The 23,399-nt window shown below is 39.6% G+C and overlaps 1 protein-coding gene and 1 long non-coding RNA gene across 6 annotated transcripts in view; one reads left to right on the forward strand and one right to left on the reverse strand.

Annotated features, from left to right (window-relative positions):
• LOC105509639 (chromosome unknown open reading frame, human C11orf30) overlaps positions 1–19,602 on the reverse strand; it is a 105,879-nt gene extending 86,277 nt beyond the window's left edge. For 2 of the 5 annotated variants that reach the window (XM_011938962.1, XM_011938960.1), the window contains exons 1-7: positions 19,397–19,602; positions 17,610–17,718; positions 11,002–11,101; positions 9,573–9,647; positions 8,175–8,216; positions 4,612–4,787; positions 2,882–3,034 (exon numbers count right to left, since the gene is read on the reverse strand). In XM_011938962.1, coding sequence (XP_011794352.1) covers positions 2,882–3,034; positions 4,612–4,787; positions 8,175–8,216; positions 9,573–9,647; positions 11,002–11,101; positions 17,610–17,679 — 616 coding nt within the window. In that variant the 5' untranslated portion in view covers positions 17,680–17,718; positions 19,397–19,602. The remainder of the gene's footprint in view (positions 1–2,881; positions 3,035–4,611; positions 4,788–8,174; positions 8,217–9,572; positions 9,648–11,001; positions 11,102–17,609; positions 17,719–19,396) is intronic. The other 3 variants (XM_011938964.1, XM_011938961.1, XM_011938963.1) reach the window with 2 other exon arrangements.
• Positions 19,603–19,850: 248 nt separating this feature from the next.
• LOC105509640 lies at positions 19,851–23,121 on the forward strand. The gene is made up of 2 exons (XR_001001464.1): positions 19,851–20,242; positions 22,830–23,121. It is a non-coding gene; the product is annotated as an uncharacterized LOC105509640 (long non-coding RNA).
• Positions 23,122–23,399: the final 278 nt, after the last annotated feature.

Consider the following 23,399-nt stretch of genomic DNA (forward strand, 5'->3'; position numbering starts at 1 on the left):
GCCAGGATGGTCTCGATCTCCTGACCTCGTGATCTGCCCGTCTCGGCCTCCCAAAGTGCTGGGATTACAGGCTTGAGCCACCGCGCCCAGCCCCTTTAGTAGTTTTTATCTCCCTACAAGATGAGGCACAAAATCATTACCATATCATTCAAGACTCCATATCTTTCCAAGAACACAATACCTGTTACATCCAACCCCATGTACCCCTATAATCTTGGGATTCTGAACTGCTCACCATTCCCCGAAGCCACCTTAACCACATTCTATCCATCTCTGAGTATCCATATACTATTGCTCCTTGGGGAATACCACCTACCATCAATGCCCTCTTCATCATTCTGCAATCATCATCCTACAAGCCATCTCCTTAGTGAAGCTTTCCCTTATTCCTCTAAGCAAAGCTAATCTACCTCTCCCTAAGCTGTACCACTTACCAGATGGCAATGTGATTGTCTACACATCTCCTATTAGTAAGGGGCTCCCAGAGGGTAATGACTAAGTCTTATTTGTTTGTTTCCCCAGTATAGTGCCTTGCACATACAAAGTTAGGCAAATAAATGATTATATCCCAAACTAACGTTGTTGGTATGACTTCTGAGCATAAAGCAATCATCTTCCAGGTTACTTAAAACTACATATTATGTGAAATAGTTTCTTCATGTTTGAGATACACTTTCAGTATTTTACTTATTTACTTATTTAAGAGATGGAGTCTCACACTGTCACCCAGCCTGAAGTGCAATGATGTGATCTCAGCTCACCACAACCTCTGTCTCCCAGATTCAAGTGATTCTCCAGCCTCAGCCTCCCAAGTAGCTGGGATTACAGGCACCTGCCAACACACCTGGCTAATTCTTTTATATTTTTAGTAGAGACGAGGTTTCACCATGTTTGCAAGACTGTTCTCAAACTCCCGACCTCAGGTGATCCGCTCGCCCTGGCCTCCCAAAGTGCTGGGATTACAGGCATGAGCCACCATGCCTGGCCTAGTATTTTCTTTTCTTTTCTTTTACTATTATTTTTTAAGATGGAGGCTCGTTCTGTTGCGCAGCCTAGAGTATATGGCACGATCTCAGCTCACTGCAACCTCTGCCTCCCAGGTTCAAGCGATTCTCCTGCCTCAGCCTCCCGAATAGCTGGGATTACAGGTGCCTGCCACCACATCTGACTAGTTTCTGTATTTTTAGTAGAGACAGAGTTTCACCACGTTGGTCAGGTTGGTCTCGAATGCCTGACCTCAAGTGATCCACCCACCTCAGCCTCCCAAAGTGCTGGGATTACAGGTGTGAGCCACTGTGCCCAGCTCCAGCCTACTGCTTTAAAAATGATCAAAAAGTAAGTCTCTACAGTTATTTTAAAAGACCACCTTGGCTAAATCCGCAGAAATCAGATATAAATTTAATTATAGTCCTAGATTCTGCATTTTTTCTTTATGAACTAAAGCCTCAACTGTTTTTTTAGACTTTTTAAAAATCAAGTGAGAAACACAAAACATAGCAACTTAACATAGGAAATCTCTGCAGAGCAGACATAAACAATTATGTAGCATGACTCACGAAATTAGTAATAAAATATAACCCTTACCTCTTCAATTTTTTAACTCTTAATTTAAACAGGGCCAACAAAGACCTAGAATAATTCCTGCCTAAAACAGCAAACTTTACCTCTAAGTTACAAAGAAATCAAGTTTATAACCATATTGAGAAAAATGAAAATCAAATATTAATAACCTCCAGTTGATAGGAAAAACAAAGCAAAAAATAAAAAATTTAAAAAGATTCTGGCTTCCTCAGTTTCTGTCTCTCACTTCCTCTCCTACCATGGGATCTCTCTGCATACACCTGCTCTCTTTCCACTTTCTGCCATGAGTTGAAGCAGCATAAGATCCTCACCCAAACTTGGACCTTCCAACCAGCAGAGTAGTGAGCCAAATCAACCACTTTTCTTTTTTTCTTTCTTTTTTTTGAGACAGAGTCTTGCTCTGTCGCCCAGGCTGGAGTGCAGTGGCGCAATCTCAGCTCACTGCAACCTCTGCCTCCCAGGTTCAAGCAATTTTCCTGTCTCAGCCTCCCAAGTAGCTGGGACTACAGGCATGTGTCAACATGACTGGCTAATGTTTATTTATTTATTTATTTTCTATTTTTAGTAGAGATAGGGTTTCACCAGGTTGGCCAGGTTGGTCTTGAACTCCTGACCTCAGATGATTTGCCCGCCTTGGCCTCCCAAAGTGCTAGGACTACAGGCGTGAGCCACTGTGCCCAGCCCCTTTTCTTTACAAATTAAAAAATATATATATAAAGCAACATTGTCATAACCGAAATTAAAAACCAAAAAATGAAAAAAAAAAAAACGAGCACGATACCGAACTGCTTCATAGGGTAGAATCAAGGAATTAAAAACTACAAACGAAAGAAACTTCAAAAATTACAGTCAATTAGAAATAAAGATAGGCTCTCTAAAATGTTTCACTGAATCTAATACTTGGATAATACATTCCGTAAAATAATCTAAGAAAATACTACAAAGATTAAAATTATAGGAGAAATATTGAATAAATCACATAAGAACATGCCTTCAGTTTCTATTCACAACATTTCTATTTCATGACAATCAAAAAAGTGAATTCTTAAGGATAGCACAGTTCAAAGGCAGATTACCCACAGGGAACAAAAATGAAGTTACTTCTCAAACCCCAGAACTGATTAAAAAAGCAATATATACCTAGTCATATGTAAAGAAAGGAATTATTTAAAATCTTCAAAAACTAACCCTGCTAACAGCTAGTGGACCAATGATTTAATCCAGGAAGGCAGGTCTAATCAGAGCCTAGACTGCAGCATTTAGCCAAGACGGCCCTGATAACACTGAGAATATCACTTACTTTTGACATAAACAGTACTTCCACTTGGCAAGACAACTACATTGGAGGCAGGACTGGCAGGTCTTGGAGACTTAACCGTTGCTATGCTGCCACTTGGAACAGGGGTAGAGGTTGGGGTTGACGTGGTACTTGTGTAGGAATAGCAAACCACTACTGAAGGAACGATAAAAAAGTTTGCTGTTAACTTTCACCAAAACTGTCCAGGCATACAAAAAAATTATTTTTATTGCAGGCCAATTTTAACATTTTCATGTGATCAGAAGTCAGAGGCCAGTACCAGGTATTAGGTCCACATTATTATAAGGCATTAATAACCTTTCCTGAAAATTATCACTTAAATAGATTTTTCCCAAGTATTTAACAGCTTGTCAACAGGTGGCATTGCTGATGGAGAAAAACGCAGTTACAAAGAAATAAAGTTTAAAATTATACTAAGAAAAATGAAAATAATTTTCACTCATGGCAGGAGTTGGACAACAGGCACTTACTTGTATTCCCTTTTAATACTAATAGCAGCACCGATGACATGGGTGGATAATTTTTCCCTAACCTTAGCAATTTCCAACATGGCCACTAAGGAAGAATCAAGGTAACGTTCTTTTCTATAAATCAACTCACTAGTCATTGCCATCCAAGCAGCACAACAACTCAACTAAAATAATGACAACATCGTATTTCAACCTATCATTCAATGAAGGGATACAGCTAAACAACAGTAAGAATAGGTTATAGGCATCATTTATTGAGTACCACACACTAAATCCTTTCCACACATCTTCACTAATTCTCACAATATCACATTCTCATTTTAAAGACGAGGAACCCAAGGCTCACAGAAGCTCAAATTTGCTGGAGGTCATACAGCTAGGAAGTGACAAATTAAGATTCAAACATGGATTTGACTAGTGGAAACTCTATATTCTTTCCACTCTACCTGAGAGTCGGTAGATGGAGGAACTCAATGGAGGCCAAATTTATACACTGTCTTCCTCCAAATATACCTTTTCTCACCCTAAAACAGAGCCTGTCATGCATAAAAAAGAGTGTCTTACTCTGTTCCATGGCCATTGCTAGGCAAGCAAAGACAATTCCCCAGAGTAACCTGACAAATGCATTGTTTTTAGGGTCATTGTCATGCAACATCAAACTGAACTACTTGAGTCAATCCAAATATGCTCTGTCAAATTTAATATTACTCTTGGTGGTCACTAGAGAATTGGAGGATTTTTAAAGCATGTGTCAATTACTAGATAAATAATAAGAAAGCCCTTCTGCCAGGGAATGGATTCAGCACATTCATTAACCAGAACAAAGAAGTAGCATATATCATTGATTCCAGAAAATGAAAACGGAGCTTTATTTTCTAAAGCTATCAGTTCAGAATCATTTTTTAGCAGCTAAATGACTTCTGTACCTTATTTGTTTTCTAATGTCATCCATTCAGGTCTTCTATTCATTTTTAACAAGACACACTGATATCAAAAATCCATTCCAAGGTTTCTGCAATTTTGATGATTAACATAATTCACACCTTCGACAAAAGGGAGACTTAAATTTTGTCTAAGACTAAAAATCTGGCAGTCTAATTTCAGAATTAGAGTTTCCTACTATGTTTCATAACCTTTAAACACTTGAATATAAGTAGACGAAAAATAAGACAACTTTTCTTGAAATTGTATTGAAGATTCTAAGAAAAGTACTCTCTAACACAGGCATATTTTTCTACTCACCTTCCTTGCTTCCTGTTTCCGCAGGCACTGGAAGAGATGCATTGTGCTGGATAGCTGCATTAGCAACAGCATTAGCTGTTACAGTAAAGGCGGTTTGGGGAACGAGCCGGGGCATCAGTGGTACCAATCGACGACCTTCAATGGACCATTCTGAAGAGCTATTAGGTCCAGACATACTAAACAAAAAAGAAAGCGCTGCTACAAGGGTTTTCAATCACTAAAAACAAATCAAACATATATGCTCAAACATGTATAACTTTTTAAATTATAAAAAGTGCCCTAAGGGAATAGAAGAGGCTTTATTTTAAGCAAGGAAGATCAAAATTATGAATAATTATAATTCAAGGAATGTCACACACTTAGGTTCTTACACAGTTTATTCTATAATCTGAATCTTATCATGAACATAACTGAAACTACAAAAAATCTTCCTATGCCTTCTAAATAAATATTGGCTTTGGTTTCATTAACTTAAATCTGCTATCACTAATGAAAACTAGTATTTCAACTAATATTTAGAACTTAATTTTATAATTAACACAAGAAAGTAATAAGCACTTATAATTTTAAAAGTCAGATTTTCCTTAATTAAGGAGGAATTCACTGAACCTTTTGAAAATTATCTAACTGCCTGCATGGCCAGAGGTTCTAAGGCTTTCAAACAAGGGAAACTGAGGCAGTAAACGAGGGAGCCTAAATAGAAAAGAATGGAAGAGTACTGTATATATAACCATATGTGTCACTGACAATGTATTATTATCCTTCTTGTTAAAAATAGACTAGATCTAAGTACACTAGAAGAAACACGCCATTATTTTTATGTATTTATACCACTCTTCACTCTAAGAAGGAATTAAGACAATTGAACTCTCTCTCTAAGCAAACACCACTCTCAGTTTATCTACCCTAAATTCCTTGAACAAATTTTATCCCAAGAATTCAACCAGAAGTTGGAATAGCAAAAGGTAGTTGTATCATTTCTCTTAAATTGGTTCCATGAAAGACCCTGACTAATGATTAGTGCTGAAGTTTAAAATTCACTCAGAAATAATCAATCTCTTCACTAAATCAGAAATATTTCTGCATTTGAAACCATAGGTTCTTCAAACTAACTTAAAGTTTAAGACTCTGTATGTCCACGCATTCTCAGATTTAGATAAGAGTATAAAAGCCCTTGTTAGTGGGCAGTGGAATAATGATAATGATAATAATGGTAGTAATGATGATAGTTATCATTAAGCACTTATGTCAAGGATTGTTCTAAACATATTACATGTATTAACTCTTCAGTCCTATGAATTTGGTAGTATTATTACCTCCATTTTACAGATTAGGAAACTGAGTCAGAGACATCAAATAACTTGCCTAAGGTCACACAACTAATAAATGTCTCCTTCGACCAGCATAATCATACTACTGAAATTATTTGACAGATAAGTAGAAAGTATAAAATTTTTCAAATGGGTTTTGCCTTTGATGTATACCAATTGGATACTGCTGTTGAATTACTACCAACTTTCATTGAATGGAATAAATCACTTTTACAATTTAAGGATTTAAGTTCAGTTCAGAAAGGAATTTCTAAGAGCTGATGAATTCAGTTGGCTTACTGTGGAAAATGTGTAAATTCCCTTATGGTTTAACACAGTCCTACCTAAGATAAAAGAAAGGGGAATTCCTAAAACTTTAGTAACACTCACAAATTTGTTATTATATAATCCCCAAGTTGATGCTAGTTTTGAAACAAAGAATGGTACAAACAAGAAAGAGACACAAAAGCTAATTGTTAGAGGAAAAAATTTTAAAAGCTATTCAGCATATTCTTGGTTTACTTTTATTTTGCTATCAGTTTATTAGAATATCACTAATAAGCTTGCTTGGTGAGAGTTTACCACACAAATTAAGTGACATCTACACTTACCTGGTGTATTGTTTAAGTGGTGGCAGAAATTATGGAAGATTAATAATTTGAAGCACATGAACATATGCTACTGAAAAGACAAAACTTGCAGTGCAAAAGACACCACTGCAACTTTTAGAAAAATCTATAAATCTTCCAAATTTCTACTCATGCAAACATGCTCAAACTTTGAGTGAAAAATTAAGTATCATGTTAGAATTAGATCAGAAATTCCTATTTGCTTAGTAATGAAGATGTAAGTGTAAATATGCATTAGTTACACAAGTTATCTAAACTAGATTTTATAGACTAAACATCTTCCTGGAGGGCTTCACTGAGATACCTTAGTGTGAGTATAAGAATGTCTCTCTATTTATACTAAGTATGACAGGGGAAACCTTGCTCCAGTCCCTTTTCTGAGAAATCTAAGATTATACTAATGAAACTACCTTGGCCCACATATCCTTTGGTGTACAAGGCACCAGTAAGAAATCTTCATCCTCACACAGAAACTGACGCAGTATCCTGTCAATGTTTGAGTGATGGGGAAAGGATTAAGAGAGCAGAAATTCCAGATAGCCACTTTCTCCTCAATCTAGAGACAACATGGGCAAGAGTGGTCCAATTAAAAAATCCAAAGCTCCTTGACATCCAAGGCGTTAATACTGTAACATTCTGACATAATTAAAAACTGAATTAAGAGTATCAAACTACTTAATAAGTGGCCTGGTGCCAAACAATAAACACGTGTTATATTTCAAGCCACAAGAAAGGCTTTTCTTTGATCCCAGATATGCCACTCCTTTTGTTTTCCCCTCCTTTGTGCTCAATCCTCTCAGCTTTCTCATCACCTTTCAACCACATTCCTTCTGACCTAAACTCCTATTTTGAGTGGGGGGAGGGGAGGAGAAAGAGAATGCAGTCAGTTCAGATGCATTCCTTTAGTTGTTTTTCTAGGCTTGGAGTATGAAGCCCTCCTATAGATAATATTTGGAACTAGGCTCTGTTGCTACTTCTGAGGGGAAGAGGGCAGAGGAGATGAAAAGAATGAGAGATCTATTCCTTCCTCATCAATCCCCACTCACTGACCCCTTGAGCTCAACAAGTAAATAAAACATCTGATCCAACTAAAACAGTAATATATTAAAACAAGAATGTAGAAAAACCTAAGCAGCTCAAAATTATACACTGAAGTAAACTCTTTCCAAAAAAATGAAATTTATGTATTAAAGAAATCATAAAGGAAAGAAAAAAGAGGAAACACAGGCAGATAAAAGCCAACTCTCAATTATCCATGCTAATGGAGAGAGGAGGGAAAGGGAGAGGTCAAATAGATTAAAGAAACTCAAATATTATCCAAAAATATTTTGGCAAATACTTGTAAATTCTTCCACCAAACCTTTTCCAGGACAACTAACAAGTAGTAAAATGACTAATTAAAATTTTCACCTCCTCTCCCTTCCCACCCTCTGACTAGAAGTATTCCCAAGCAGCAAAATGGCTAAAGGGTGGGCAGTATTAGGAGGGGGAGGAGGGGAAGAGAAGGAAAGCAAGGGGCATGGTTAATTCATAAATGGAATAATGTGCCCCTGAATAATTGAGAGCTTCAATTTGGAAATAAATACAAGAAAAAGCCTGAAATAATAATAACCTATTTGCATACCTGTAACTTGGTCTTTCACCCAAATATAAGGATAAATTCATTCTTTAAAGGGGAAAAAAGGAAAAGGAGACTAAATAAATGTTATCCTTTAAGTATGAAACTGATGCATCAACTTACAACTAGTTGCCCCACAATACCGTTCCAATGCTTCTACAATACTAATTTGTTTCTAAGTGCCTCTGAATGCAAGCTAAGGTTTACTACTTTATTCTCTAGCACATACATTTCCTATTACCAGTTCTCAAATTAGAATCTAGGCTCAGTTACCATTACTTCTAGAACACCCCAAGTCAAAAGCTTAGAGCAAATCAAAGAAGGAACACATTAATTAACATTTGAGTGTTTCAACCATGTTAGCCTAGCAACTAGATTACTAAATGTCTCTAATGGAAAAATCTCAAACTTCTACAGCGCATACCTACCACTGAAGAATCTCAAAATTCCAGAATAAACAGCTCAATCTTCAAACTATGCTGTTGAAAAGGTAGCATCCCATTTTATGTTAAGTAAAATGAGGGACAGTGAAGCACAAGATGAAGCTCTTGGAGGTCAATTCAAATATTGCCAATTGGTTTAAATACAATTTTTAAGTTCTCACATTATGGAAATGCACTGAATTTTTCCCTTTAGTTTCATTTAACATTAAAATATAAAAATAAAAAATAAATGAATTATACTATATTTTATGAAATGTTTTATCATCTTGTATAAACATTTAAAGGCTAATTTCTGTTCCTTTGTATTCTTTAGGAGGCACTGTCTCCATACATACTCAATTATGGCTTAATCCTTGCCCTCAATCGTCTACCACCCTCCACCCCTCCTCTTAAATAGTTATAATGATCAGAAAACAGTTTGGTAAGAATCTTTAATCGTTTTTTTTTTTTGGCTTTTTAAAAATAAATTAAGAGATGTTATATTCGTATTTCTTAAAGACAGAATACAAATTTTATATTTTTTTCTGAATCTCAAAATGCATGAAATAATGAGTCAGATATCAAAAAAGTTACAATGCCTGTTTATAAGGTAATAACATATCAAATACCATTACAAAGAACCTCTAAAGGGCTTTCAATTTTAAGGGACACAATACTTTGTTATTGAACTTGGTCTCAAGTAAGTGAATCATCCCCTAAATTATGGTGATTTTTAGTTGGACAGAGATTACATTGTAACAGGATTTGACCTGAGTACTTAAAGCTTGCCTAACCAAATGCAAAAAAATAACCAACTGAATAAACAGTTAATATCACTTTTACTGCTATGATCAGGATCCCTGAGTACAGAGATATTGTTACTTAAAAGACTCAGGAATCTGCTACACAATAGGAAGACTGTTTCAAAACTGTGTTATAGTATGTCATAAAAAAATCAGGGATGGTATGACTAATGGCTTACTTATGTGCAATTGTTGTTAACCGTTCATCGTTTACTGCTCTCCGAACTTCAGCACGGTGGCGTTCTGTTGAGATGCTATGAAGAAAAATAGCCATTATAGAACTCTGTCAAGCAGGCAGCTCTTTTCTATACTTTCATTAATGTTTAAGTCAACATTTCTAGGGGGAGAAGGGAGACAAGATTGCTTTGTGAAAAGATACAGACAGGAGTCTAATATGTATCTTCAAACGCTTTAACATCTTAGAAAAGGATTCATACTAATTCTGTGTAACTGCAGAAATAATTAGTTGCAAATTACAAATCATAGGAAGACAAATTCAGCCTGATATCAAGGTATTACTTCCAAATTTCAGAAATGTCAGACCATGGATAAGATTAGCAGAGCTTCCTGCTATCTAAACATGCAAACAGACGCTGAATGGCTTCCTAATCGTGACTGCTGAGAAGAGGATTTTGTCACTTACAAGAAAGTTTTCTAAGGTCTTTTCTAAAGCTTAAGAGTCTGTAATTTAACGTTCAATGAATATAATAGACAAATGAGAGTGGCAAGATAATCTGTTTCCTGTGGCTATATGCTATACAACTTAACACCAGGGTAATATTCCTTTATTACTCAATACTTTAGCTGCATATCTTCTACATTACATTATGTTACCAATGGTAAAATGTGCTTATATTAATCCTGATTAAACACATGTAAAGTTAATAATAGGAAACAACTTTTTAAAAGGTTACACTCATTCCATTCATAAATAATAAAATGAATACCACTCTTCAAATTGTATTCCATACTACTTAAGCTAAATCTCTAACATGGACCAAAACATTTAAGAGGCTAGAAAACAGAATTTAGGAGAAATATAAACAACAAACAAATACAAATTGTTAACTATGAAAACAATAAAACTGAGAATTTGGTTTAATAACATCCCTATATTAATGTTAAGTAACAGGAACAGCCTCTTCCATATTTTCACTCTAAAAACACTATGTTTAAGGCAATGACCACATAATCACTACCCATTTATGTAAATTAAGGCATCTTCCTCACATCACCTCTTCCCTCCAGCAAATGTCACTCTAGATCATCATATCCAGTTACTGCTCTTCTTTCTTTCACCTATGTCAAAAGCACCTCCCTTTCCCAGGTGGGCCAAAAGTAAGAAAACCTGCCTTCAACTCTTTCTGAAGAGTTTACACGCTCTTCATTCTGGATTATATTCATTCTGGATTACACAACAAATGGTAAGTTATACAATTTTCTGTAACAGAGCACACAACTGGGATGGAGTCTCTTACCACCAACAATTTGAACACCTCTGTTCTTCAACTTAATTTGACAGTTACTTAATTTGAGAGTGATAAGTAATAAAATCCCTCAAAATGAAATTTCTAGAGTCAAGTCTCACAAACGTTTATGATAATTTACCTAAGAACTTTTGATAGTTCTCCAAGAAGATCTTTCTTTTCCTTGGTGAGATCCCCCTGTGCCCGAAGTGCACTGATAACTCCAGCATATGCCTCCAATTCTAGAAGAAGAAAATTATTTTATCAAGATAGGCCTTTAATATTTTAATACTGTGGCTATGTGTAGTGAAACTTCAGGGAAAAAAACTAAAAATAATCAAATACAAATATTGTTTTAAAGTCCTTTCAAAAATTTTATCTATTTTATAATTTTATATCATTTTGTTTTTCATTACCTCACAGAAGTCATGTATATAAAATGTTTAGGCAGAAAAATCTAACAGTAGATATTTTGTTTCACACATTGTCACTGAAAAACATATAGCACAAATGATACCAACAACTGGGAATAGGCACCAAGTGATGTAATAAGGCTCAGAAGTTTTCAGCATTACTAAAAGGGATCTTCATTAATCAACTCTTAAAATAATTCCTCAGGCTTGCCTAAGAATTCAAACTATATTCTACTTCCCTCCTGTGTAGTTGAAAGTACTGTAAATACTATGCAATGGAAAAAATATTGGAACAAAATATTCTGGCTCCAGCACTGCCACTTATTAGTTGTGTGACACTCAGCAAGTCTTTTCTCATCTCTAAACCTGTTTCCTTACCTAGAAGGGATTTTGTAGGTCCCCTCCAGAAGTAAGATTCTCTGCATCTATAAAAACTATCATCAAAACGACTAATTGGGAAACATAAACATGCAATGCTCTTGCAGCGACTAGGACATAATATACTGAATCCTAATACCAGACATCTCCATTTCACTCTTTCCACAGAAATAACCATTAAGAAATAAAACTGTCAAGCCGGGCACAGTGGCTCATGCCTGTAATCCCAGTACTTTGGGAAGCTGAGGCAGGTGGATCACCTGAGGTCGGGCGTTTGAGACCAGACTGACCAACACGGAGAAACTCTGTCTCTACTAAAAATATAAACTTAGCTGTGGTGGCAGGTGCCTGTCATCCTGGCTACTTCGGAAGCTGAGACAGAAGAATCGCTTGAACCCGGGAGGCAGAGGTAGCGCCACTGCACTCCAGCCTGGGTGACAGAGAGACAGTTCGTCTCAAAAAAAAAAAAGAAAGAAAACTGTCAGTCTCCAGGACTGGTTAAAATATAAAGCCAAAAGTCCCCAATGGCCTCCAATAAACTATACATGCCTCTCAGTGTCGCCCTTGTGTACTACCCTTGTGTAGTACCCTCCCACATTGACTCTAGTCTTGGCATATTACTTGCTTTGGCCAAGGGAACAACAGCGAACATGATGCAAACAGAAGCTTGCTAAGTACTTGCATACAGGGCCTTGCCCTTCAGGAACTTTGAGATCACCAAGCTGTGAAGATGCCCAGAATGAAAAGCCAAATGAAGAGAGAGGCCAGCTACCTCAGCCTAGTCCCCATATAAGCTACCACTGAATACCTGAAAGAACTCAGACAAGGCCAGCAACCCACAGAATGGCAAGAAATAATAAAACAGTTGTTGTTTTAAACCATTAACTATGAAACAGATATATCTGAGCAAACCAGAATGGTGGGAAATAAATGTCCAAACTAGAGTTGTTTTCATAGTCAAGTTATCAAGAGTATTTGTTATTTGCAAATACCTCACACACAAGAGAAACTCAAAAAACGTGAGCCCATAGACTAAGTACTACACCAAAAATAAACTAATAGTCTCATTTAGTTGATATTATTCACAGATCTGTCAAAAATAAGCTTTATATAGAAGACTGGGCTGGGCTGCCTACCTTAAATATTTTTACATTAAATAGAAATGTCTGGCCAGGGCCAAGCACGGTGGCTCACACCTGTAATCCCAGCACTTTTGGGAGGCCGAGGTGGGCAGATCGCTTGAGTCCAGGAGTTCAAGACCAGTCTGGGCAACATGGCAAAACCCTGGCTGTACAAAAAAAATACAAAAAATTAGCTGGGTGTGGTGGTGCACACCTGTAGTCCCAGCTACTTAGGAGGCTGACGTGGGAGGATCACTTGAGCCCAGGAAGTCCAGGATACAGTGAGCTGTGATCATGCCACTGCACTCCAGCCTGGGTAACTGAGCGAGATCCTGTCTCAAAAAACAAACCAAAGCAAAACAAAAATCTGGCCAGGCACCATGGCTCACACCTGTAATCCCAGCTCTTTGGGAGGCCGAGGCAGGAGGATTGTTTGAGCTGCAGAGTTCAAGGCCAGCCTGGGCAACATGGCAAGACCCCATCCCTACAAAAAATTTAAAAATTAGCTGGGGGTGGTAGTGCACACCTATGGTCCCAGCTACTCAGGAGGCTGAGGTAGGAGGATCACTTGAGCCTGGGAGGTTGAGGATGTGGTGAGCCATGTTCATGCCACTGTACTTCAGTCTGGGTGACACAGTAAGACCCGGTCTCAGAAAAAAAAAAAAAAAAAAAAAGGAATATCTAGTCCAACCAAATGACCCTAAGTTTAAACATCCTGTATGTTCAACCTGTGTTGGATACTATGTAGACATTTCAATGTGGCAGTCACTCTTGAAGGACAAAGCTCTGCTGCTCAGGGCAGTGAAGGAAATACTTAGTTTCAGGAAACATATTTCAGCTTTTATCAGACTCAGAATAGAGTCCAGAAAAAGCACTAGGGATAACCAAGAATGCAGTATACTCTAAATGTTTACGCCCTCCCCCATTTATGAAATATTTTATTCAACAGATTAGTATTGAGTCCTATTATATATACCAAATGGTGTGCTAATCCTGCCCTCAGGGAGTTAACTCTAGAATAGAGAGCTACAGTGAAACAAGTCATCAGGCAATTATGATACAGTTTACATACAATGGTAAAAGTACAGAGGAGAAATACATCATCTAGTGTAGAGGCAGAAGCTTTAATCAGAAAGAGAATTGTGCGCCAAGCAGGCAGGGTTAAAAAAAAAAAAAAAAAAGCAAACGTACGAAAGAAATAGAGTAAAAGAACAGACAATGTTTCGTATTATTCCAGTAACTTCCAGTAACAGTAACTATGTTTGAGAGTTTTACACTAAGCGCAGTAAAAATATGTCTGTACTTGGATAGTCACTAGCTCAAACCAAACTACTAACTGAACATTACTGCTACAAGGTACCATGGAGAATATTCCTAGGAACAAAATAAAATCCCTATCCTCAAGGTGACTAAAATCCAACAAGGAACCTAAGAAATATATCCAAATAACTATTTTAAAGATTTTAGTTCACACATGTAAGAGAATAGAGAACGGTAAAAATGGAAAAGTAGTTTGTGGTCAGACTGAGAAAAGCCTCTGTTTCCAGTCTAAAATGTTTTTATTTGATAGGACTCAGTAATTGATTGATTGTGGGAAGTAACAGCAGAAGGAAGTCAGATTCTGCAGCTTGCAAAATGTTTAGGAGAACGGCAATGCCGTAAAAAGAAATGAAGAGGTCAAAGTGAGGGAATAGTTTGAGAAAAACGAAAAAGAAGTTCACATTTGTGACTTGTAGAATTTATGATGATCAAGACAGTACTTCAGAAAAAATAAAATTAACTAAACAAATACGACAAATATTTCTGACATTTCAAGTCTCATTTCAAGTCTAAGAAGTCATGTACAAAAATCAAGAGATGGCAACCTCACATACACAAAACTGGGACTCTGAACACAGTTACCACAGATACAGGATCCACATCACTTCCTCCTCTTCACAAGAAATTCACTCATTGTAAAGAACCCTATTAGCTTCCCAACCTCCTTCACATTTATTGATGTCCATTTTGATGGGTATCCTTAGATCCTTACATACCTCAAATTTAGCTGAATTTCTGTAATTATTTTTCATGCCATTCTATTGCAAACACAAAAGTAGAATAAAATAATAAATACATATGAACATTCCAAAAACGAAAGATTTGCCAAACCATTTATATAAAGCCCTCAATTTGGTCCATTAAATCAGCCATTCAAATACACTATAGTCCATAAAGTCCCATGTTGGAGCTACAGCTCAGGAATGATCACAAAAATAGGCAAGAGGAGAGGCAAGACAAAGAGAAGGAAGCATTTATCTAGCACTGACACATTCAGAATATATAAAGAAATTCTCTATCCCAATTTCTTTATATGTATGTAAAATCTAAGTATTTAACATCTTATATTAAAATGATTTATAACTATTTTTTAAAGGATACAGCTAATTTTTAAAAACTGTATGTACCTTTTCTAAACTTTGGACCTAGAGTTAGCATTTGAAGACAATTAAAAGGTTTCATTGTTATGATAATAAGCCAACGGGTGGGGAGGAAGTCTGGCTAATCACTATCAAAGCTCACCGCCCAAAGTGAGGGGTCAGTGAAGATTATATTACCATACAAGATGACTGTTTTCTTTTGTATTGAAGCAGCTCTGCAGCAACATTACCCACACAGCTCTGACTAAAATTAGGAATAAATTTAGACTTAAAGGTTACCATATTTAAACATAACCTCTCAATTCAAATGCCCCCAAACCCAGAAACCCCAATCTAATCTACTGTCTTTGTGATATGTTCTGCAATTTCAGCTATTAAATAAATATGAATTCAACTTTATAATCAGCAACTAACAAGTTATATTAATTGTATGTAAGTGTGTAAAAAACTATCTTCAGATTAGCACTAAAAGTCTGGATATAAGGTTAAAAAAAAAAAAAGACTTACATCCCCAAACCCTCTCCAAAAACAACTCTCAGACTTGCTTTAAAAGATGCTGTTGGCCCGGCGCGGTGGCTCAAGCCTGTAATCCCAGCACTTTGGGAGGCCGAGGCGGGCGGATCACGAGGTCAGGAGATCGAGACCATCCTGGCTAACGCGGTGAAACCCCGTCTCTACTAAAAAATACAAAAAATTAGCCGGGCGAGGTGGCGGGCGCCTGTAGTCCCAGCTACTCGGGAGGCTGAGGCAGGAGAATGGCGTGAACCCGGGAGGCGGAGCTTGCAGTGAGCTGAGATCTGGCCACTGCACTTCAGCCTGGACGACAAAGCGAGACTCCGTCTCAAAAAAAAAAAAAAAAAAGAACGCTGTTAAAATGTGATTTGAAATCCTCATAGTGGTCTTGGGTGGAATAAAAACGACAGACAGGGCCAGAGCCACTATGATTCTACCTGATTTACAAAGAAAAATTCCCAAAAAAGATTTACTCTGATGGGCCCTTTATGTATATTGTTAACACACGTAACAAACTAATGAGGCAGATAGTGTTATCCTTTTTTTTTTTTTTTTTTTTTTTGAGACGGAGTCTTGCTCTGTCGCCCGGGCTGGAGTGCAGTGGCCGGATCTCAGCTCACTGCAAGCTCCGCCTCCCGGGTTCACGCCATTCTCCTGCCTCAGCCTCCCGAGTAGCTGGGACTACAGGCACCTGCCACCTCGCCCAGCTAGTTTTTTGTATTTTTAGTAGAGACGGGGTTTCACCGTGTTAGCCAGGATGGTCTCGATCTCCTGACCTCGTGATCCGCCCTTCTCGGCCTCCCAAAGTGCTGGGATTACAGGCTTGAGCCACCGCGCCCGGCCCCCCTTTTTTTTTTTAAAAAAAATATCAACAAATTTAGGAAGAATAAATAACTTGTCCTTGGTCACATGGGTCATTTGTAATAATACCAAGACCCTAGGTCTGTCTAAATTCAAGACCTATACTTTTCCTTTAAAATCACAGCTATCTAAATAATGCATATCCACTGCCAAAACATTTAATCTCCTTTTTCAAATTATTTTTTCAATTATTTCATTTATTGTGCTAGCCCAGAAATTACAGTGGTAAATAAGACAAGGTCCTCACAGTCTAAGGCAGCATTTCTCAACCAAAGATCCTCATCTGAACCACAGAGCACAAAATGATTTGAATAATAACTCTTTTTCTCAATTTTCCCAAGGAAAGCAATAATTAATAGCATTCTAGATGCACAGGACGAAGTTAGTTCTTTACATACAATGGATACCTTAGCATTAGGGCTTAATTCTTTCCCTCAATACTGGTTAAGAAAGGTTGCTGTAAGGGAAAAGAAGCACTAAATAATAAATTACAAGCATAAAATGTTTTATTATTGATAGTAAAATATAATTTGAAAAAGTGAGCATAGCTTACATCAACTTAGAATTCAGAAATAGTATATAATTGACACATACAATCATGAAGGTTAACAGTATGTTAAAGTGAGACTGAAAGCATATTCCCTGGTTCAAATACTGACTGGATGTCTATCACCATCACCTTGGCTTCTAAGCTTCATCTGTAAAATGGAGACAAAACAAACAAACAAAAAACACCTACCTTTCAGGCTTTCAAACGACAAAGTTAATTCTTAAAATATTTAAATTAGATGTTGTATAAAAAAGACTCAGAATAGCCAAGTAGCCCTCAATAAATCTTAGCTACTAGTATTACTACAATTCACATACCTACTATTTACAAAGCACTATGTTAGGCACTGAGGGAAACAACAATGATTAAGATGGGAACTGTATCTCCAAAGAATTTCTGATGTAGTGTGAGATATGACATCCATGCCAACAGCCATGACCCAGGCAGAAAGGGAAAAGTATCATAGAGAGGTAAAAAAACAATGAAAGTCATACCCAGTTTTCGAAGAATCCTTTTGCATTCATCCCTGCTGAGATCCAAAAGGGTTGGCCACACAACAGGCATTGCTGCTTCTGTTTGGTAGCCCCAAAGAGCTTGTCCTCCCTACCAGAACAAAATTTAAAAAAGTCAAATTACCAAAGTACCAAAGTACATTCAAGGGGCCACTCACCTGGAGATCCAGCCACAGGCTAAGAAGTAAACCAAAAAGACATTAATATTTTACAATGCTTTCTCACCACCACACTTTCCAACTTCTGACAAATCAAGAATTAAACCATTTGAACTATCACAGTGGAACGAACACAGGCTTTAGAGCCAGACACCTCTAGGTTTCTAGTCCCAACTTTTCAACTTACTGGTTGAGCCTAAGCTTTACACATCTATAAAACAGAGGTAATACCACCCAGTTTGTTATGCGTATTAAAGAACACTATATGTAAAGTTCTTTCATAGTGGCTGGCATTTAATTTAATAAATAGGTGGTACTACCAACCTTGGGCAAGTTGACTCCTGTCAGCTTCCTCACTTATGAATTACATGAGATAAAATTTGTGAAGCTCCTAGCAAGTTAAAGAAACGTAATAAATAACTCTCTCCTCAAGTCTTAACAATGGAATATGAATCTTGATCCTGTAGTTACTGAACAACCATTTACCAAAAGTTTAGCTGCCAGGAACTTACTTAGAACTGGGAATTTTCTAGTGTAAAAGACAAAACGACACGGCGCTGGGGACTCGCGCAATACCTGCTTAGCACAGAGTACAGCCGCTGCAAAGTATTTGTTAAATGGGTAAGTGAATGGTTGACGCGACTGAGTAAAACGAATGAATGAATGAATGAAGGAGCCCACTGTCTAGCTTAGAAGTCAGACACAGAACCGAAATAACTGCTATATCCCGTTCCAGGCGCTGGGGCTGCTAACTCCAACTCTGTGTCCCGAGGTGAGTCCCCCTCCCCCTACTTCCCATAGTCCTCTCAGCTCAGAACCAACCCAAGGCAAGGAGAACTGGACTGCGCGCCCCAGCCGGCAGTATGACATAAAGAAAAGGGGTGGGGAGGAGGAAGAAGGGGCAGAGCCAAAGGAATCCGCTCCCTCCACAAGCCAGTCCCCGCCTCCCGACAGGATCTTGGAGGCGGTCGGAGGCTGCTAGAACCGAGCACCACGTCACGGCATCCCGGCGCGTCCCAGCCAGGGGACCCCACAGCGGGGCCGCAACGCATCGGAAACCCGGGCAGTAGTTGCCGGAGCCCGCTCGGGGAACCGGGATCTTGTAGGATCCTTCCCCACTCAAGTGTCAAGGAGGCAAGCCCGCCCCGCCCCCTCTCCAAACACGCACTCCCTCGCAGCACCACAACAAGGGCAGCCCGCCCAGGCTCCTCACCCGGGCCTCTCGGCGCCGGTCCCCTCGGCGCCGGTCCCAATGTCAAGCCCACGACCCAAGCCCCTCAGGGCCAGTAGCTGTTGTCAGGGGTCCCGGCTGGCACCCATGCCTCACTCCCTCCCCAGCGGAGAGGACAACGGAGAGAGAATAAGCCAGCGGACAGCCAGCCAGACGACCTGGACTCACCGGGAGTCTCCCAGAGCTAGACCCCCGGAGTCCCAGCACCAGGCCTGCCAGAGTTCCCCTGAGTCCACCTCGGGGAGCCCCACGATCCCGTTAGGAAACAACGGAGGATGGGGCTGGGAGCCCCAAGCCGGGCTCCGAATGCTTGGCCCGGCGCTCCTCTACCCTGGCTGGCCTGCCAGCTCTTTCCAGGACCCTGCCTGAGAGTCACCCACCTGCCCGGCCTTTCGGGGCTCATCTAAAAGGCTCCTCCGCCAAGACTAGGGGACACCAGGAATTGGGTTTGTTTGCGGTGCCTCTGAAGGGGCAAGATGGCGACAGGTAACAGGGCGCAGGCGCAGCCGCGCGCGGCCCGTCGGGAGGTGTAGTTCGCCTTTCCCGCCTTTCGGAGAACAAACACCAAAAGGCTTCCATTCATCTTGTCCTTCTTTTCCTCCGCGTTATGAAAGAAAAGGACAGACATCGCGGAGGGTGCTGGGAGTTGTGGTCAGAATACAAACTCCAACCTCTTTCGCTTCGGGTTTGCTGTCGTACGCGCAAGGAAGGCCGGGATTGTAGTTCCCTTGGCTTCTCCTGCATACCCTCCTGTCTAGCTTCGCGCGCCTCTCCTGGGCTGCCTTCTCCCAGCCAATCGGCTGCCCTCTCTGCTACGTGTGGCGTCACACGTAGCGGCCAAGATGGCGCTAGCGGCTGTAGCAGGGTTTTTGCTGCGACCTTTACTGTAGCGAGGTTAGGGACGATGGGAGAGCAGCTTTGTTCCTGAAGTGTCGTCGAGGATTAGGATCGAGTTTCTTCGATAGTGAGGGCAATTATTAGCGGCCTCTAGCCCCCCGGACGGCATCTTGAGGAGAGAGAATCCACGCTACGAGAACTAACATAGTGGACATCGCAGTTGTCCGTAGCCGATTTGCGGGTTACGGAGTTGCAAGTAGAGAAGAGGAAATCCGAGCGTTCTCGAGTTCGGTTTCCTCCACGTATGAAATGGGAATGGTAGTGATATCCCGTGCTCTCTCTGTCAAGGGCAAGAAGGAGAAGGAATTTATTTGAGGCCCTACGATGTGGTAGGTTCACCCTCTACCTTTGTTCTTATTTTATTTGTGGAAAAGGTCTTGTCTTTCCTATTTTACAGGTGAGAAAGGGGGCCCAACATATAGTTATTTGCGGCCATGAAACCGAAGCCAGTTGCCTGATAGTGAAGATTCAATGAAATCTTGTGATTGACTTCCCTCTTTAAATGTTTTACTTTGGGTAACATCGGATCCGGTAGAAACTCTTCAGAAAGAGTTCTTAATATGTATTTTACAATTTCCAGACATAGTTTCCTTTTTAAAAAATTGGGTTAATACTACCCTATAGGGATCTTGTGAAGCAGCACATAAACGTTTTAAGTTGTGAAGCACTATACAAACGTATGAGACTCTTCATGTTCTTGAGTGGAACTGTAGGTTAGGAAGAGAAGGTAAATAACAGCATTTAAGTTTTCTACTACTGTTTGTCCATTAGCTAAAAATACTCTCTGAAGTCTAGGAAAATCACTGTTGTTGAAACCCAACCTACACCTTCAGAAAATCGTAAAGTGGAACATATTAATCGCCAGGCCCTTCCTCCACTGTCTCCCTGATCTTCCTATGCATCCAGCTGCTTAAGAACTCTTGGAAAGAAAGTAAGTGAAATCTTCATAGAGGATTTTTGTACTTTCATTTGAGCCTCGCAACATTTCAGTGCGACATGTACAATTAAGGTGTTTCATACTATGAATGAGAAAAACATAGATGTACCAAGAACTCACTAAATTTCACAGACCTAGGAATTGGAAGAGAGCTAGGCTTTGTAATCCCAGGTCTTCTGACCTCCAGGTGTCCTTTCCTCTACAATGAATGTCTACTCCTCTACAGTGGAGTAGAAATTGAAAGACAAGGGGCTTAAAAAACTGACCCTGACTTTAAGAAGTAGCATATGAGTGATGAATTATTATAGTCAATCCTTGTGCTTACTAAGTGCCACATACTGGTCTAAGCATTTTACATATTAATTCAGTCCTTAGAACAACTTTACGAGGTGGAAACTTTTATTATCTCTAATTACAAAGGAGGCAACTAAGGCCTAGGAAAGAAGTAAAATAGCTTGCCTAAAGTCACACATAAGTAAATGGTGGCTCACACCTGTAATCCCAGCACTTTGGGAGGCCGAGGCGAGTGGATCACTTGAAGTCAGGAGTTCAAGACCAGCCTGGCCAACATGGTGAAAGCCCACCTCTACTAAAAATACAAAAATTAGCTGGGCATGGTGGCATGTGCCTGTAATCCTAGCTACTCGGGAGACTGAGACAGGAGAATTGTTTGAACCAGGGAGGTGGAGGTTGCAGTGAGCCAAGATCACTCTACTGCATTCCAGCCTGGGCAACAGAGCAAGACTCCGTCTTTAAAAAAAAAAAAGGTAAAGCTGGGATTTAAACTTGATTAGGTTGGCTCTAGAGCCTATGCTCTAGACCAGTGGTTCTAAACTTTAATATTCAGTAGGAACCGCTTGAGGATCTTGTTAAAATGCAAATGTTGGTACTATAGATAATAAGTAAGGCCTGGACCCTGTAGTCCTAACAGGCCCCCAGGTGATGTTGATGGGGCTGGTCATTACACACTACAGTTCACATCTTCCCTTTTCTCCTAACCATATTTGTTTTGCAGCCAGAAACGACATTTCCCATGCTGCCTGTGACTGCTTTATAGTCCCAAATGTTGCCAACATGCTCTTCCCTAAGGATTAGACTCAAACTTTTTCCTCAAGAAGCTTATCCCGCCCCTGTCTTTTCCTCTAGGATAAGACAGATATCCCTGCCTCTGCTCCCCCACCGCTTACTGTACACCTTGTTACAGAGCTCAGAGCACTGAATTATGGCCATTTATTTGAAAATCTTCCTGGCCGGGAGCAGTGGCTCATGCCTGTATTCCCAGTAGTTTGGGAGGCCGAGGTGGGTGGATCACTTGAGGTCAGGAGTTCAAGACCAGCTTGGCCAACATGGTGAAATCCCATCTATACTAAAAATAGAAAAAGTAGTCAGGCATGGTGGCATGCATCTGTAGTCCTAGCTACTCGGGAGGCTGAGGCAGGAAAATCACTTGAACCTAGGAGGTGGAGGTTGCAGTGAGCCAAGATTGTGCCACTGCACTCTAGCCTGGGTGACAGAGCAAGACCCTGTCTCAAAAAAAAAAAAAAAAGAAAATCTTCCTGACTGGACAATGAGCTCTTTGAGGAGAGGGACCAATCAGGTCTGTGTACTATAGAGTCTAGCATATAATAAGAATAATAGCTAATACTTATATAGAGCCTTCTGTATTCCAGATCATGTTATACACATTAACTTGTTTAATCCCTGATAAAGCCTTACAGATACAGTTTTATCCCCATTTTATGAATGAAGAAACTAAGGCATAGAGAGGCTAAATAGCTGGCCCAAGGTAACAAGCTTGTAAGTAACAGAGCCATGATTTTAAATAAAGGCACTTTCACTCCAGGAAATGTGTGGTAAATAAAATGAGAGCCACTCTACACTCAACCAAAGAAGAAAAACTAAGACTTACTATCCTATTAGACATGAGTATAACTACCTGTAGTCTGGCAAAATACATAGAAATCTGTTCCCCTGGCCAGGTGCAGTGCCTCACGCCTGTAATCCCAACACTTTGGGAGGCTGAGGCCAGCAGATCACCTGAGATCGAGAGTTCGAGACCAGCCTGGCCAACATGAAGAAACCCCATCTCTACTAAAAGTACAACATTAGCCGGGTGTGGTGGCACATGCCTGTAATCCCAGCTACTTGGGAGGCTGAGGCAGGAGAATAGCTTGAACCCAGGAGGCGGAGGTTGTGGTGAGCCGAGATTGTGCCATTGCACAACCTGGGCAACAAGAGCAAAACTCCATCTCAAAAAATAAATAAAAATTTAAAAAAAAAAATCTGTTCCCCTTTGCTGGATTTACTTTCTTTCCTTTCTATCCTGGACCCTTTGGGGAAGACCCAAAAAGAAGACTCTTTCCCCGAACACACAGGTGTTAAGGAGGTCTGGTTATCTATGATTCCATAACCATTGCTGTGGCCTAAATGTTTTGCTCATGAATCTCCAATTTGGGTAGGACTTAGTGGGGACAGTTAATCTCTATTCCTCTTGACATCAGCAAGGGAAATTTGAAGACTGAGGTCTGGGATCATATGAGGGCTCATTC

The sequence above is a fragment of the Colobus angolensis genome, unplaced genomic scaffold, assembly GCF_000951035.1.
Source record: "Colobus angolensis palliatus isolate OR3802 unplaced genomic scaffold, Cang.pa_1.0 Scaffold179, whole genome shotgun sequence".
NCBI lineage: Eukaryota > Metazoa > Chordata > Mammalia > Primates > Cercopithecidae > Colobus > Colobus angolensis.